Here is a 19,151-nt window from a genome sequence, read left to right on the forward strand (position 1 = left end):
AAATTACACAGAAAACAAGTAAAGAACTCCTTTAATAATCACTGAAGCTGTTGGTCAGTTCAGTGTGAGACTATTTAAGAACAATTGTAATCTATATTTAATAAGAGCATAATATTTACATTTTTCCTATACTTTTTTTGCACATTATTGTTGTTAATAAAAGTTAATTTGATCTGCATCAATGAATAAACCTTTGATATGTATACTGTATATTGCAAAAGATATGGTGCCCATTTATACTGTGGAATAGTCAGGTTTATTCACATGCTGAAGGTTTTGCACCCCAGGTAGGCGCTACCAAGCCGCAAATATTTTACCTAAACAAAATAAAGTTAAAACTTGTTTTGAACAATTTCTTTGTCATCTGCAGATTGATTTTAAAGCGTAAATCAGATTTTTTTGTGAATAAATATCACCCAGCCCTAGAACAAGTTAATCAAGGTCTGAAGGGTTACTAGGAAGCTACAGGCAGGTGAGTTTTATCAGGGTTGGAGCTGAACTCTGCAGGACTGAGACTCTCCAGGACCGGAGTTCACCATCCCTGGTATAATATATACGTTTAAAATACACAATTCGTTTTCATTATATTATATTACAGGTATATTATATGAAAAATTGAACTGCTCTGTGAGAGATTTTTTTAAATGTTTATTTTTTATTTTTATAGAATTTCTTGGTAAATGTGTTTAATTTAGTGACTTCTGTATTAACTACTTGTTTTCAAAAATATTATTTAATACCTCTATTACATCAAGGGTCAAATTAAATAGAAATAGCATAGAGTTAAAAGTTACAACTGCATGACCTAGCTACTTTTTGTGTGAACGTGTGCTGTTAACAGGTCTGGTATAAAAAACGTTTTTGGCCTCAGGTAACTAAAATGTCTGCTCTATAGGAAATAATTTGCACAGCAAGAAAAACAATTAGAAGGAACATTGGTGGGGGGCTAATTTGCATATTCATGGTCTAATGTATACTAAATTAAGAAAAGAAGAAATTATTTTCATATGAAAAAAAGTTTCAATATATAATTTTGATTATCAAAGATAAGTTTTAAGGGATACAATGAATGACTGCAGGGGGACTTTAAAGAATGTCTTCATTAAACATTTCGTTAAACACTTCGTTGATTCAGTGAATGTGGAGGTTCCATCTAATATGTTTTACTTAGATTCCTCCATTACATCTTATCCTTTCATCCTTGCATTCAAGGCAATATAGAATATACAAAGACAGAAATTTGACAAACAAACAGGAAAAAGAAAAACAAAGCAACAGCAACATCAAATGGAAAACTTCACAATAAAAGTCCATATGATTAAACAGATACAATGACCCCTAGTGGTCAATAAATGACTGGAAAGTTATGTTTTCAAAAAAGTAATAAATCTGCTTTAAGCTACTTGTAAATAAAATAGTGTCTTGTGGCATTTAGACCTTGTGTGTTAAAAATGTAGTAGTGCACTTATAAAAGCTAACAAAATGTACTTTTAGCGGATATATTGCATTTACAAATGTATCAATGGGCTAAAATCTTTTACTAAAAATATGAATTATATTGGTAACATTTTACAATAAGATTCATTATCATTAGTTAACTACATTAGTTAACATTAACTAATAATAAGCTCCACTTATAAAGCATTTATTTATCTTTGTTAATGTTAATTTCAACATTTACTAATGCATTATTAAAATCTTGTTAACATTAGTTAAGGCACTGTGAACTAACATGAACAAACCATAAACAGCAGTATTTATATTAATTAACTTTAACAAAGATTCCAACGTGTTGTTCATGTTAACTAATGTTAACTAATGCAACCTTATTGTAAAGTGTTACCATTATATTTAACAACTCTTTCGCGTCAGTAACTCATTTCATAACAAAGAAAAACAAAAAAAAATAAAAGTTAGAGGATAACTGAGATTGCAAATCATCCGTATTGAAATGAGCAAAAAAGATTGCAGTGCATTATATTTTTGGTTATATTTAATGAAATGGCACCATCAAGTGGTATTTTGGAGTTATTTTTTAATACACATTTTTAATCAATCACAGTTGAACAAGTAATGCTGTGAATACTAACATAAAAATACAGGAAGTAATCTACAATATAAGATTGTTTTACTCAACATCAGAAGCATATTTACAGGCATATTGTTTAATGGTTAAAGGGACATGTCTGAACAGACAAGAGAAAATGTCATTTTAAAAGACTTTAAATAGACATCAAGAGAGATCATCTGTGAATATAGAGCACCTGGAACATGAATAATTTTTCCCTGCAGTGCGGCTAGCTGGCACCTAATAAATTTCCTAAAGGACTGAATTGTGAGATATAAAGTCAGAATGCTGTGATATAAAGTCAGAATTATGTTACACTCTAAAAACTCCAATTAATAAAATGTTGGAAGAGCAAAAAAATATATGTTGAACTAATTTTCTCACTTGTGCTTAAAGCTGCAATCTGTAACTTTTTGCACTCTAGTGGTTAATGAACTGAACTGTATGCATCTTGCTGAAGAAGATTGCAGCCGGAGCTACTTCTCTCTGTTTATGTCTATGGCGGATCACGCAGGGACTGTACTCCTCCGCAGCAGCGGTACCTATCAGTCTGGCCTGAAATAGTCTCAATATAAATATTTATTATAAGTGTACCATAATGATTCAGGGAAAGAAAAGAACACGGTTTGGAAAATGGATTCATGTTGTACAGTCTCATTATATAATTTTTGTCAATCTTCACCACAAAAAAAGTTACGGACAGCAGCTTTAAACTCCCTATAAATGCAATTCTATAAAAAAATTCTAAACACATTATAAATGTTAGAAATGTATTCCTAAAACACATTGCAGACTGTGAACTGTGAAGTACTAAATTGTGGAGTTAGACCGTTACACAGTTTTTCACCATTGCTGTGCTCCGGATTTTCTAGGCGGGGCTAAAACGGTGGCTCGATGACGCACTGGAGCCTCTGAGCCTGGCCCCGCCCCAACTGTCGATGACGCACTGAGGCTCATAACTAGAGCACATTCGCATCAGTTTGTCGCTCAATCGCGAGTACTATTAGTTACTATAGCCTACAGTTTGCTAGCTAGCTATGCCTTCGTCGCAGAAATGCATACTACCTGGATGTAGTCACTTACAAAACAGGTCGGTGTCCTCATTTAAATTTCCGAAAAACGATCATATCAAGAAGAGGTGGATTCATTTTATGAAGAGCCACTTTTATGGAGAGCTGAGGATCACCACCAACAACCGCCTCTGTACTGATCATTTTACACAGGATAGTTTTATAAACTTTCGTCTGAGAAAACTGGGATTCACTGATAATCCGCTGTTACTGGTGAATGGAGCTGAACTGACTATCTCCCGCTTTCATCCTCTCGTCTCACCGACAGCCGGTGCAGACATCCGCCACAGTAACGTTAAGTGCCCACCAATGAGTGTAAGTTTCCTTGTGTGCTTGTGTTATAATTACAGCAGGTAACGTTAGTCCACAGTAACTAAATCCTGCAACCCTCTAACGGGATTTTGTTTTATTTATATAAGTTACATCAATATGATTCCGTAGACAAGTGATTTCAACTATTATATCTGTAAACCTGTATATATTATATCTTTTATATCTGTATTATATCTTTCAGTGTGATTTCTGACTATAAAGTGGCAAAATACACTTTATTCTATGTTATTTATTGCTAGCCTAACTTTATTTGGCTACGTTTAACGTTATGCTATATAACGTTACATAACTAGCTAAATTGCATAAAACGGAGAGGGAAAAAGCACCATTCTGTTGCAGATCGAGGGGGATGATGTTGGTTATTGAATATGTCAGTGTCCTCTAAGTTTGTTTCTGGCTCTGGAGGCTCAAACATGTATGGCTTTGTAAACCTAATTAATAAGCTGCTAGGAACATCCATTCCGGCCGTATGATACATCTGCAAATAAGTATTTTAACATCTGTCTATCAGCTAGAATTCTGACCCTCAAATACCTGTTAGTCTGCCTTTAAAATGTCTACCTCAACTCCATTTATTATCCTAAATTAGATGCACCTGTTTTGAGGTCTTTAGCTGTATAAAGACACCTGTCCACCCCATACAATCAGTAAGACTCCAACTACTAACATTGCCAAGACCAAAGGGCTGTCCAAAGACACTAGAGGCAAAATTGTCTCTAAAAAAGACCTCCACAAGGCTGGAAAGTGCTACGGGGAAATTGCCAAGCAGCTTGGTGAAAAAAGGTCTACTGTTGGAGCAATCATTAGAAAATGGAAGACGCTAAACATGACTGTCAATCTCCTTTGGACTGGGGCTCCATGCAAGATCTCACCTCGTGGCGTCTCAATGATCCTAAGAAAGGTGAGAAATCAGCCCAGAACTACACGGGAGGAGCTGGTCAATGACCTGAAAAGAGCTAGGACCACCGTTTCCAAGGTAACTGTTGGTAATACACTAAGACGTCATGGTTTGAAATCATGCATGGCACGGAAGCTTCCCCTGCTTAAACCAGCACATGTCCAGACCCGTCTTAAGTTTGCCAATGACCATTTGGATGATCCAAAGGAGTCATGGGAGAACGTCATGTGGTCAGATGAGATCAAAATAGAACTTTTTGGTCATAATTCCACTAAACGTGTTTGGAGGAAGAAGAATGATGAGTACCATGCCAAGAACACCATCCCTACTGTGAAGCATGGGGGTGGTAGCATCATGCTTTGGGGGTGTTTTTCTGCACATGGGACAGGGCGACTGCACTGTATTAAGAAGAGGATGACCGTGACCATGTATTGCGATATTTTGGGGAACAACCTCCTTCCCTCAGTTAAAGTATTGAAGATGGGTCGAGGCTGGGTCTTCCAACATGACAATGACGCGAAGCACACAGCCAGGATAACCAAGGAGTGGCTCTGTAAGAAGCATATCATGGTTCTGGCGTGGCCCGGCTAGTCTCCAGACCTAAACCCAATAGAGAATATTTGGAGGGAGCTCAAACTCCATGTTTCTCAGTGACAGGCCAGACACCTGGCTGATCTAGAGAAGATTTCTGTGGAGGAGTAGGCCAAAATCCCTCCTGCAGTGTGCACAAACCTGGTGAAAAACTACAGGAAACATTTGACCTCTGTAATTGCAAACAAAGGCTACTGTACCAATTATTAACATTGATTTTCTCAGGTGTTCAAATACTTATTTGCTGCTGTAATAGCTAAAAAATCATACATTGTGATTTCTTTTTTTTCTTTTTTTAGATTATGTCTCTCATAGTAGAAATGCACCTACGATGATAATTTGAGACGCCTCCATGACTTCTAAGTGGAAGAACTTCCAAATAGTAGGGTGTTCAAATACTTATTTTCCCCACTTTATTTTTTTCTTTCTGATCCAAAAAATTATCCGATCCCAAATATCAAAATGTAATATGATCCATTGAACCTCTACTGATTAGGGATGGAGGAGCTAAATCCTGCAGGACAGTAGACCTCAATGGCTAGATGCCCACCCCTGAAGACGAGACAGTTCAATACTGTAAAAATACAAGAAACATGTACAATTTAGGACACTTGGACACGTCATACATGCAGTATATTTTGTATATTACATATTTTTTGCATCAAATAAATGATAAAAATATTGATTACTTTGGGGGGGGGGGGGTTATACCCTAGGGCAATGTATGCTGGGAGAACTCAAAATCATCTCAAATATAAAAATAAAAAAATCCATTGGATGTAAAAAGTGACATAAAATTATACTTTTTCCACTCTTGCCTGTTTAAGGGTTAAGTTGATTGCTGAACCCTAAACATTTCAACTGTAATAACTTGTTTGTGCTGTTTTTATACTGATGCAGGGAATTTCATAACATTCCTGTTACGATATGAATGAACATCCTGCAATTACCCATTCTGAAATATACTGCATAGGCATGTGCCGATATCAATTTTTTATTCAAGTTTTCAAGTTTTATCACGATATACGATATTATCACGATATTGAAATAAGTTGCAAAAAAAGTGTTGCCATAGCATAACAGCTTTAAGAACTATTTTTTGTAAGAACAAAAATAACTGAATGTTTAAATACAATAATGCACCAAAAATATATACAGCTCTGGAAAAAAATTAAGAGACCCCTCATTGAGAAATCAATGTTAAGTGGTCTCTTGATATTTTTCAGAGCTGTAAAAGTACAATTTTCAAACAGATTAAATTGCAAAAAAAATTAGGCTATAAAGAACAACAGGTAGGCTTACAAATTACAATAAGGTCTCATTATTTAATGCATTAACTAAGATTGAGCAATAGCTACATTTGGTGCAGAAAATAATGTTTTTGTTAAGAAATACTGATCATTGTTAGTTTTATCTTAGGTCCATTAACAAAGTTATTTTGATTTTAATGTTATTAAACAGTAACTAAGAAATTAACATAGAATGATTCATTCTTTATAAGTATTTTTCATTGTCAGTTTGGTGAATAATGAATTAACATGTTAACTAATGAAGTCGTATGTCTCAAAGTTTTACTGAACAATAACAGAACGTTCTAATTATTAAGGTAATGTTGTAGTCCAGATTAAAACAAAAATGTTTAAGTTTGAAAATAAATAGCCTATTAAGTATTTGGTGCTTTGATGAACAACATTGAGATTACAAAAACGAATGGCTGTTTTAAAAACTACACGCGGTTTTTGTTTGTTTGCTGGTTCCCGGGGTAACAGCCGCATTCTGTAGTTCAGTAGCGCCCTCTGCTGTCACTGAGCGGCACTTCAGCAGCGCGTCTCCTTCACCGGTTCAGTCATGTGCAAACGCACGTTGGGCTTGTTTATATCTGAGCGCGTGTCCCTTTGACACAGAATACAGCGGTGTTGAGCATTTATACGGTTGATGGGCAAAGTATTCTTGAATGCATTATAGAAAAATTATAAATTGTTAATAAATTATTATTTACGATATTTTAAAGTGCCCACGATAACAATATCGTGCATATTCATTATCGTGATAAATCGCATTATCGAAAATCGGCACATGTCTACTGCCTAATAATTAATACCAATTCCTAAAAAACATTCCTCAGTGAACTAAATGAATGCAAACATTGTTACTGTCAGTCAAACTATTAGCACAAAGACCACCTGAATTAGAACAAACACGGCAGTTAACAAGCATCTCATTGGTATTCTGTACAGGGAAACTGTGCTCCTAATAACAATGAACAAAGCTTTACCAAAAATAAGCAGTTGAGATCTATCATTAACCGTTTTGTGTAAATAAGTACTTGTCAGACTGACATTAGAACTGAGTAACACACATGCAGTTGCATGCAAACGCACGTATAGTATACACAAGAAAAACTGAGAATGAGGGAGGATGGGCTGTTTAGAGCGAGAGGCCTGACAAACGTTAGCCACGTGCCACAATTTTAGACCAAAACTAAAATAGAAGGCACGTGATTTTCCCCTCCATTGCCACCTTAGTGAAGGTACTACAGAAAACTAATGAGACACAAAGCAACCTTCACCCTGTGCACCACATCCACACTGGGCCATACACCTGTTGCTTTCCACTTCTTATTGTGCTGGTTTCCACTGAAAATGAAAGATGTACAATTTATAACACATCTAGGGCTAGGCGATATAGCCTAAAAAAACTATCATGATATAATTTTTCATATCAGTCGATATCGATAAATATCACGATAAATGTAAATTCTTTATTTCTTTACAGTTTAAAGGTATATTTTGCTCCTGAGTGAAAGATGTAGAAAACAGACAGTTAACTGTGGTTTTAAACTATCCTTTATTGTCAAAACATGACAAACACTTCCCAAACAGGTGAACAATTTATTAAAACTAAGGTAGATTTATTTATTAAAATCTTAATTGTGATCAGCATTTTTTACTCTACACTGTATATCAATAATATCATTACTTAATTGTGTAAGTAGTAAAACACTAAAAACGCAAACAGGCAATAAACAAAAACAAAAGGGGTTCCACTGTGCATCTCTCTCTCACACACACACACACGCGTGCGCGCTACACACACACCTCTGACAGCTGGCCACGAGAGGAGAGAGAGAGCAAAGTTCAGTATTTGTGGATTTCCAGTAAGGGTTGTCTAGTCTATTTTATTAATTTTAAACATCGGATGAAATTATTTCTCTTTTGATACAGGCGATGCGGAGTCATTAATACATCACCAAAGACAAACAATTATGATAACCATGTACAAGTCCGATGTTTTAGTGATTATAGTTTGTCAGCGTTAGCTTGTTGTAAGTCACCCACCGCAACTAACAGGGTAATAAGCCTGTGTGTAGGGCCCGATAATTTCCGCGATCACGGAATCGCGGACGGAATCGCGGAATTGGCATATTAACGCGGAATCTGCATATTAACACGGAATCTGCATATTAACACGGAATCTGCATATTAACACGGAATCTGCATATTAACGCGGAATCTGGTGTTAACGCGTTAACGTGTTAATTTTACATATTTGTAATGAAATTCTGTGTCGTGTGGGTGGAGAACGTATGTCTGAGGAAAGTGCACACCGGGGGAAGCAAATCTTCGCGACACAACCCCTCCCGTCATTTCAGCTCGCCCTTCAAAACAATGAAAGTATGGCGAAGTTGGTCTCCACGGCTCTGCTTTCGGCAGCGAAAAAGTTAAGAAACTCGACGCTAACGGCGGTTTCACACTGCAGGCGGCGCAGAAGCTTTGCGTATGGAGAGCGGGAGCCGCTCGCTCGTTGTGCGCAGGCAGCATTGGTCGCGTGCGCAGCTGAACCACGGCTCGTGTATTGCACAGACAGACAAATATTGTCAATTCTGTCAGATTTTCCGGTGTTCTGCTCGACCCCTGTCATCTCGTGCTTTAATTTATAATGAGCACATTAGACAGCAATGCATATCTGCTGCAAATGTGACCGTTTTCCCCTCTGTTCCAAACATATGCATTTAACATGCTGTATATGGGTAGTTTACATGATAAAAGTAACCTTAAAGTTAAGATAAGCCTCTAGTTTTTATCATTTAAAGGGGCCTTTGAAGTTGTGCAAAACTTCTGGCAGTGTTGTGTTTTATTTTTATTTTTCACAGCTCTGGATCATAATGGTGATTGTTTTACACACAGAACAATTCACTGCATGATTTCATGGTGAAATGTGTAATTTTTTTCATGTTAATTTTCTGCTTTAAATGTTTTACTTAATAGTACTGTATATAAAAGATGATTCTTTTGAATTTTTTTTAGTTCTTTTTGAATTTTTTTACTTGAAAGAAAAAGCTAATGGAGCATTTTAAAGGGGGGGTGAAATGCTGTTTCATGCATACTGATCTTTTTACACTGTTAAAGACTTGGAATCCCATACTAAACATGGACAAAGTTTCAAAAGTTAAGGTGGGCGTTTGATGGGAGTATTTCTTTGTCAAAAATACTACTTCCGGTTAGTCATAAGTTTCGGCAAGTTTTTTGCGATCATGCGTCCCCTTTGACGTTAACGGGGGCGGAATTTCCTTGTATGGGTCTTACGGACAATTCTACCGGAAGAGCGTGAGAGAGAGAGAGGGAGAGAGCGAAAGTAACAGGCTACGCCCATCAAAGCGCTGGCTCGTAGGCTGCTGCACAGGTGATGTGCACAGTTACAATGTCACCAAAAAAGTGCGTTTTTGGTTGCCAGACCAAGACAGTCCTGCACAGATTCCCCAAAAACCCCGCGTTAAGGCAACAGTGGATGGAATTTGCTTTTCCGGATCAGCAACTGAGTTGCGCGAATGTTTATATCTGTTCGCTGCATTTCGGTACCGACTGTTTCATAAACAAGGCCCAGCTCGACACAGGATTTTCCCGATCGCCTAATGCTGAAGGATGGAGCAGTCCCAACGATAAAGGTCCCAACGTTAGTAGCACAGGCTGTGAGTAAGACTGCTTCAAATGTCTGTGTTTTTGCCTATGCTCATCAAGTAGCCCAAACATGATCACGTATAGTTAATTGATCAATGGAGCATGCGATGTGTAGTGCGTGTACATTTGTTTAGCTGGCCACTATATGTGTAACTTTATGTTTGTGTATTGTAAAAGCACTCCAAACAACAATACACAAAGAGTGGGGAAATATGTTGAACTAAATAAGCACGCTTCTTCATTCAAATGCGCTACTATTCCGTGTCTTTCTATGTAAACACTAACTTAACCTGCCGTGCAAATCCAGTCCGCTTACTAATGTCTACACAAACCACGCGTAAACACACACACACACACACGTGCACAACTGCATTTCCCACATGTACACCTTCAAAGATAAAAATACGACGATATAATTCAAGTATAAATATGTAAATAACACAAGCCGCTAAGCATATTATATAGTTAGTGTATAACTTGTACCACATAGAGACGGCCTGCTCTAGTCGTTTTTGCTGCTGCTCCTGTTCAACTGCAGCCTCTGGGTCTGATTCCGGATCATAGATGTATGGCTGTATCTGATTAAAAGCCATATTTTTATTTTGAATAAAGTTTTTTTCCCGCTGTTAGGGATGACACAGCTTTACGACGCACTCGACTCAACACAATAGCAGCAGCGCGCACACGTCATTATTTAGCTCCGCTCACACGACACGCCCCCACCCGCTCGGCTTTTTTGTTCTATAATAATATTATAATATATAATAATATATAATATTATGTTCTATTATATTAACATTAAAAGCACACTCTTTTTTGACTAAAATAACAGTAAAGGGTTAAAAAAAAAACGGAATTCCCAAAAATTTAAATGGAAAAAACGGAATTTGCAAAAATTAAAACAGAAAAAACGGAATTTGGGAAAAAATAAAACAGATTTTATAGGGCCCTAAGTGTGTGCATTGGTTCTTTTTGAACAATTTATCTCATTTGAACAAAACCGTGATAATATTGATAACCGTGATAATTTGGGTCACTATAACCGTGATGTTAAATTTCCATACCGTTTCATCCCTAATCTGTTGATTAGGTCTTAAAGGGGCTGTAGCCTTTACTCTGTTTCATGTCAAACTAAAGATAAGGAAATCACTCCGTGCTGAATAGCTTTTGTAAGTTGGATAAGTATTAATCTTTAATTTAAACAGTCAAATATGCAGTTATTTTATATTTGATTACTTTATTAAATGTCTGTATCTTTCTGCAGGCCAGTATATTATTTAATGTAGGCTACACATGAGTGAGGTCAAGTTAAACATTTTAGTTGGAATTTTATTTTATACTGTGCATTGTTGCAATGTGCTAAATAAATGTATGCATAATTTGTAATTGATTTATTATTTGAAACTTTATTAATAATTTATGAAATTGCAATGCCTTGATTTTTGGTAAATTTACACAGTCATAGCAATAAATGCAATGGTTACTATTGGTAACAATTACTAATAATCGCATCATTTCTTTCTGTGTTTTGATTTTCGGCCTTGGTTTCCTCTTTTTCGGTTTTGGCCAATAATTTTTATTTCGGTCCATCCCTACTGTAAACTAGGGCTGAATGATATTCTGTTTTAACATCGACATCGCGATGTGCGGGTATGCGATAGTCACATCGCCGGAACATGCAATGTGAAGGGTAGCCCATGGTGTTCACACCGCAAGTCTTAATGCTCAATTCTGATTTTTTGCTCAGATCTGATTTTTTGTTTGGCTGTTTACATTACCTTTTAATATGTGGCCTAAATCTGATTCCAGTGTGAACTGTTCGAGGTTTCAAACTAACCCACATGTACAAAAGAACAATATCAATGACATCAGATGCAGCACGCTGTTGCACTAAAGTTCGGGAGGTTATAGAGGAAGTAAGCATTTTCACTTTTATTTAAACATGTTTGTGTAATGGAAGCCATAACATTAATGAGCAAGTGCTGAAGAGGAGAAGAACGGAAAGAAAGAGAGCGTGCTATTTTTTTCAAAAACGGAGCGATTACGGTAGGATCCTTCTAGTTTAGCTTTAATTGAAGTATCTCCCCATATACTTATTAGGTCTAACACCTCACTCTCCCTCCACTGACTCGCTCCATCGCTGTTCTCCATATCTAGTCAAGTTTTTAATGTTACTGTCTGTGTCTGTTGTGTCTAGGGCTAACCTGCCGGTGCATAATTGTGACAAATGTCGACATAGATTGACGTAAAAGTAACATCAAATCCGCCTTGGTTGTTCACACTGCGACCGCATTGGAAAAAATCAGATCTGGGTCTGATTCAGGACCGCATATGTATGTGGTCTAAATCTGATTTGAAAAAATTAGATCTGGGCTAGATTTGAGTGTTAACACTACCCCTGAAGAAGTCTGACCTGGTCACTTGACCCCAAGATTTGGGCCACTTTTGCCTGCAGTGTGAACGGGCCCGTTCTTCTCCTCTTCAGCATTTGCTCATTAATGTTATGGCTTCCATTACACAAACATGTTTAAATAAAAGCGAAAATGCTTACTTCCTCTATAACCTCCTGAACTTTAGTGCAACAGCGTGCTGCATCTGATGTCATTGATATTGTTCTTTTGCACATGCGGGTTAGTGTGAAACCTGAAACAGTTCACACTGGAATCAGATTTAGGCCACATTTTAAAAGGTAATGTGAACAGTTAAAAAATCAGATCTGAGCAAAAAATCAGAATTGAGCATTAGGACTTGCGGTGTGAACTAAGAGAGTGGTAGTACACAGTAAACACGAGTTTGTTGCTGGAGTGACATGCACGTTCCGCGTGCCTGCAGATTGATTGGTTCGCTGTGCCGCTGCTCACCGCTCACGGCCAAACATTCACTGCTAAAATGCGCAACGAAGAGGATCCGAAGAGGGGAAAAAAAAGGTTCATACCAGAAGTCATCTTTTTGGGACTATTTCGGCTACATAAAGGAGGATGTTGAACAAAAAGAGTTACTTTGCATGGAGTGTCTTTAGGCCACAAAACAAGAAAACACCACCAATTTGTCTGATCACTTAAAACGGCACCACAAAGATCTTTACAACGAATACAAAGCAGGGCTCGACATTAACGCTTGTCCGGGACATGTGGATCTTTTGAAGGGACAAGTGAAAGAGAATTTTACTTGCCTGACAGACAAGAGCCGGATTAAAACAAAAAATAACTAGCGAAACTCACCAAAATGCAAGAATGTTTGTGCATTAATTTAGTGCAAGTGGCGATCGATAGTGGATAATATATAATGAACTGGCGATAATAAGGTCGCACTGTTGACGCTCATGCAGCCTCTCGAGGAGAAATTATAACACTTGAGCGTTTTCCTGAATACCATCACGATGAAAATGACACTGATTTCATATGACAGTTCCACAAACAACTAATTAACATTCACTTAAAGTCACTTTTAAAATCGTTCACAGCAGACCCTTAACATGTCTCACTCATAACAACAAGCGTGAACGATTCAGCGTTTGAATGAATTGTTTGAATGAACGACTCAGTGACTCATTAAGACGGTCACCTGCTGCCACCTACTGGAGGTTTAGTTTCATGTTTGCTCATACTTTCCAACATTTCTTTTTGTCACTTGCAATGAAGCTTGCTTATTACTGAAATTATTAATATCATGGAATGGTAATTATTGACTTTAGCCTGGATTGATGGCTCTCAATATCGCAATGTAATTTTTTTTCCAATATCATGCAGCCCTACTGTAAACCCATTCATAATGTTACATAGGATTTCTATTTCAAATAAATGTTGTTCGTTTAAACTTTTTGTTTATCAAAGAATCATTAAAAAAAATGGATGACAGTTTCCACAAAATTATTAAGCAGAACAAATATTATCAGGATTGGTGTAAGAATGTTTCTTAGGCTCCAAATCAGATCATATTAGAATAATTTCCGAAAGATCATGTGACACTGAAGACTGAAGTAAAAAATTCATGCTTTGACATCACATGAATACATTTAAATTTAAAATACATATATTTTAAATAGTACTTATATTTTACAATATTAGTGTTTTACTATACTTTTGATTCAATAAATGCAGCCTTGGTGAATATACATTCACCAAGCATAACATAAAAGACTTGTTTCAAAAACATTTTACTGAAAACAAACTTATTCTACACAATATTGTGGCCACAATAATTGTGGCATGATCCGCTTGATGTAGGGTGTCACAGTGATTTGTAAACGACAATGGTTGTTGGGATGCAAAAATCACAACGTTGTCTCACTTCACATCACAACAGAAAAATATATGTTTAAAAAAAATATTTTAATGACGGTTGTCACATCTGTGAAGTTGACCAATAGGAAAAGAGACTCTTCCATACACATTTTTTCAAACATTGTAAATCTAGGCAATTATATTGGTGCTGCTAGGTGGAATTGGCAACAATACTCCTACCTAATGATGTTTCCCCAAAGGACTAAATCCAACAAAAGTTATTTTTTCCATTTCTTATATTGAAACAAAACAGCATATTTCACCAGTAACTGTTAAACTGGAAGACTAGATAAGAAAAAGACCACGTTAAAATAAGATTACAGATTTGTTTTGTTTTTCCCTGCTGTACTACGTTCCCCTGTGACTTCTTGCATAAAAGCCCAGAAGTTAACTCGAGGGTTAACTATCAAAAACACCTGCCACGCTACTCACTGGGGATGAACAGGCGCTATATTCACCACCGTTTTATTTTGAACTGCCACCAGCCCATGAAATCTGTCAGACACAGATTATGATTCCATAGTAATCATAAATGCAGATCTACACGGGAGAACTATTGCAGTGTTGGGATTGTGTATATTGTTGAGAATGCCACCTGTAGCTTCAGGTAGCCTGTAAGATTATAAGAGAACATAATTCCACCAAAATAAGTTTGGACAAACATCCAAATAACTAAAATCATAGAAAATAAATCAATGGCAGCATGCATAAAATGCACGGCAAAATATGGAGACACTCTGCTTACCGTGTAAAAGCCAATCCTACACAGAGCTATTGAGAGCTGAATGTGTTCTGACATCGTCCCCAGCAACAGCGTTACCCCAGACAACAAACAAGCCAGAGTAACTGAATGAGGCCAGGAGGAGGACGGCTTTGAAGAGGGAACACAGAAAGATACTACGAAGACAGGGATTCAACGGTACCTTCTTCAAGAGGAAAGAGGAAACAGTTGTGTTCATTCCCCATTCATAAATAAACAAGAGCTAGAGGTGGGTGAATACTTGAGAGAGGGAGAGGGAGAGGGAGAGGGAGAGAGAGAGAGAGAGAGAGAGAGAGAGAGAGAGAGAGAGAGAGAGAGAGAGAGAGAGAGAGAGAGAGAGAGAGAGAGACAACTAAAGGAGATTAGTAGAGCGCAGTCTCAAGAGATTATCAGCTCAGTGACTCGTACTGCAAAATAAAACTGCTAATTGGATTAGTTACTTTTACACACCTACTACAAACGATGAATTATACAGAATAATCAAAATATGTCAAAAATGAAGCTTGATTTAAATAATCCCATCTCCTACCGTGAAAAAATCCCCAGACAAACAGCTAAATTATGACATTCTGATTCTGATGAATGAAATGAAAGTTAAAACTGAGTTAGAAATATACAAGTAGGAAGCTGATAATATTATCAAACACTGCTGTTGGTGTGCCTAAAGAGATATACTTAATTATTATGATCTCAAATGATCATCTTTGTCTAAACAAATCTGAAATCGGACCGAATTACCCACTGTTGTAAATTTTAACTAGTTGATTGAAAATAAAGCAATGCGCATTTCAAAAAATCTTAATTCAAATAATGAATATAGAATTATTCATAGAGTAGATAAATACTACGAACCATTTATTTTGACATCCCTTTCCTTAAACATAGTTTAAAGGCTGAATTGTGAGGTTTTTCATTTTATTTATGTAGTACATGTTAGTACAGTAAATGACTATTTCATCTCTTCTTGGGCTCATCTTTCTTTCTTTTATTTAATGTTCTTATTTTTTTATTGTAACTTTTATTCAGCAAGGACACATTCGATTCAACTAAAGAGGCAGTAAAGACATTTACAGTGTTACAAAACATTTCTATTTCAAATAAATGCTGTTCTTTTGAACTGTATTTATTTATTAAAGAACCCTAAAAATGTTTCAATTTTTTCAACATTAATAATAATTTTAAAAAACAAATGATCAAATTAAATTTCTGTGATACTGTGATATGGACTACTATGATGATGTTTTTATTCCCTTTCTGGACATGGACAGTAAAGTGTGCTTACACTTGGATACGCCCTCAGACTAAATATAAACTATCTTCAACTGTGTCTGAAGATGAACGGAGGTCTTATGAAGATGAACAGAGGTCCCATTCCCATAAGACTTCCAAACAACATTTGGAGTGGAACAACAATAGGGTGAGTCATTAATGACATCAATTTAATTTTTGGGTGAACTATCCCTTTAAGTTATAGCAATATTTGTATTATTATCTATATGTACTCCTAATAAATATCCACAAGGTGGCAGTATTGATTTATCATTCACATCTGTCTGCAAACATTCATCTGCCATCCTTCACAGAAGAAAAATGCACCCAAAATTAATGTAATACATAAAGCCACCATATTTGTATGTGCAAATTAGTTCAGAATGTATTTATTTAAAAGGAGTTTTGTGTTTGCTCTTAATTACTGTCGCATTTTATGTATCCTTTTGAATATATTTCAAAATGTATAATGGCAGTTGGTTAATATTGGAAATTCCAGCATCTTTACTCCATCATTCAGTGTCACATAATCCTTCAGAAATCATACTAATATGATCTAATTATCAAGAAACATTTATTATTATAACATTTTAAAACATTTGTGCTGCTTATTTTTTTCAAAACAGCTTACAGTATAAAACAAAACTTTTATAACACTGTAAGTCTTTACTGTCACCAAAATGTATGGGATGCTTTTTGCTTTTGCTTGTTGAGTACAAGCTTCCTAATGTGAACAACATATCAGTTCTCACATCATCTCTTTGCCTATTCTAAAAATGGTCTGCCCCGTCCCTTGCCCAGAAACCTAAGCATAGGAATGTCTTTTTATAGCTTTGGTTGGTTCTAACAGCGTCGCTCTTCTTCACATTTACTACACAAAAAGCCTGGGGAAACTCTGCACCCGAGTCATGGCAGGAGAGGGGATCACTATTTCCCACTGGATATCAAGCCCTGTGCGCTACCAGGAGCACTTCAAAACGAAGAACCTCAATGAATGCACTGAAGATCATCGCCTATTTGCCCTGCCGGGACCTGAATGTCTGCCGGTTAAAATGGACACTGAGGGGAGTCAAACAGACAGTGAGGACGAGGATTCAGGAGAGCCAGTGTTTCAAATCCTGCTGGACGTGACTCAGTTTAAACCAGACGACATCCTCATACAGGTCTTTGAAGGCTGGCTGCTAATCAGAGGTCAGCATGGGGTGAGGATGGACGAGCATGGGTTTGTGTCGAGGAGTTTCACTAGACAATATCAGCTGCCTGACCGTCAGCTCCAGGCAGGGGACCTCAAAGCCATGCTGTGTCATGATGGGATACTAGTGGTGGAGACCAAGGACCGATGGTGGCCAGCGTGTGATTAGACAAAATGCAATGACTTAACCTAATTTATCAGGACATGATCAAACTTGGGCTGTGTTAGTGGAACGTTTTTCTTTGATTTCTATCAGTTACATAGAGTATACAAGTACAGTATCATCAAGTACAATAAATTCCCCTAGCAGTAATGTAAATAAGCTTTATCACAATGACATCGCACTATGTCATACTGCAAACACGACTGTCAGCATGCCACTATCATAACGCGGTTTAACTGTCTTGAAAATATTTGGACAAAACCTGTAACGTTAAGCACATGCATAATTCATCTATAGGCATCACACCATTATACTGTAAAATTAACCCTTTAATTAAAATATGTTGAATGCGTCTTGTCTGAGTCATATTGAATTTTAATCATGACACATGTATAAAAGAATTTAGATGGAGAAAGCTTCTGAAATGTTGCTTAAAAGAGGTTGTATATCTACATAGCAATGTCCGTGAACAAATCTTTGTTTTGAATCGGATCTTTTTAAATGAATCGGTTAAACCCGTTCACGGATTTGTTCACGGACAAAGGGCTCTGACTAAATCCAAAGACCTGTTTGTAAAAACCCAACAACCCATAACAGGAATTTCGGTTCGTTCTAAGCATAAATAGTATTTGACGTTATGTCTCCAGCGTTTCCCGGCCTTTTTTTAACGGTAACCGGTTAGAACGAAATACAAACATGTTACTTTAAAAGATTGCGCTGAGATAACAATAACGAATAACATGAAACGAGTGGCAACTGAATTTATCATAAACAGATTCTTTCTTATTTAGGGAAGGTTTAGTAATATTTGATCAATAAAAATGTTTACCTCAACATCGACTTCTTGAAGACTGCAACGGTCGCCGTCCTCCAAGTCCGAACGACGCGGGAAATTGAACAGGAAGTGGCGTAATTCATCATAATACAAAAAACACAGCAGGGGTTCAGAAAAAAAATGATATACCGGTGTATATATATATATATATATATATATATATATATATATATATATATATATATATATATATATATATATATATATATATATATATATATCCTACTTTCTACTTCTGAAGTGTGATTACGGGCACATTGCATTCAAATTGACTGAGCACATATATTTCATGTGCAAATTTGTATCTAGGAAAGTAGTATTTAATTCCGATAGCACTAGGCAGCATTAAAACGCTTTGTCGTATGCTGCATTCACGTGCTCTCGGAATCACGTGCTATCGTAAATATGAGTTAACTAGGTAAAAATTGCACATGATCGCCCTCCCATTTCACAATTTGAATGGGATGAGCATAATCACGACTTCAGAAGTGGCAATTATCAAATTTACGATACGTGAAGGCGGCATACATTTAAATTAATTTATTAACTGAATTTATTTTAAATTACATTCACAACACCGAGGATTTGACGGAATGAAGGATTTGACTGATGCAGTAAGGTATCGATAATGTCCCAATACATGTTACAATATAAACTAGAAACTTGTTTAAAGGCCGTTTTAGTATGATTTTATTAAAGCTTGTAAAACTTTATCATCAGTGTGAAGTTTA

The 19,151-nt window shown here is 36.5% G+C and overlaps 2 protein-coding genes across 4 annotated transcripts in view; one reads left to right on the forward strand and one right to left on the reverse strand.

The window, feature by feature from the left end:
* Positions 1-15,182, reverse strand: part of arl15a (ADP-ribosylation factor-like 15a) — a 265,660-nt gene extending 250,478 nt beyond the window's left edge. For all 3 annotated transcript variants that reach the window (XM_067438411.1, XM_067438410.1, XM_067438408.1), the window contains exon 1: positions 14,947-15,182. In XM_067438411.1, the coding sequence (XP_067294512.1) occupies positions 14,947-15,000 (54 nt within the window). In that variant the 5' untranslated portion in view covers positions 15,001-15,182. The remainder of the gene's footprint in view (positions 1-14,946) is intronic.
* A 1,894-nt stretch (positions 15,183-17,076) lies between these two features.
* On the forward strand, positions 17,077-18,177 carry hspb3 (heat shock protein, alpha-crystallin-related, b3). The gene has a single exon (XM_067440104.1). The coding sequence runs from the start codon at positions 17,139-17,141 to the stop codon at positions 17,589-17,591; it is 453 nt and encodes a 150-aa protein (XP_067296205.1). The 5' UTR covers positions 17,077-17,138; the 3' UTR covers positions 17,592-18,177.
* The last annotated feature ends 974 nt before the right edge of the window (positions 18,178-19,151 follow it).

Source organism: Pseudorasbora parva, chromosome 3, assembly GCF_024679245.1.
Source record: "Pseudorasbora parva isolate DD20220531a chromosome 3, ASM2467924v1, whole genome shotgun sequence".
Taxonomy (NCBI): Eukaryota; Metazoa; Chordata; class Actinopteri; order Cypriniformes; family Gobionidae; genus Pseudorasbora; species Pseudorasbora parva.

Coding starts and splice junctions, on each gene's coding strand:
- hspb3 (XM_067440104.1), top strand. CDS start 17,139: ATGGCAGGAGAGGGGATCACTATTTCCCACTGGATATCAAGCCCTGTG.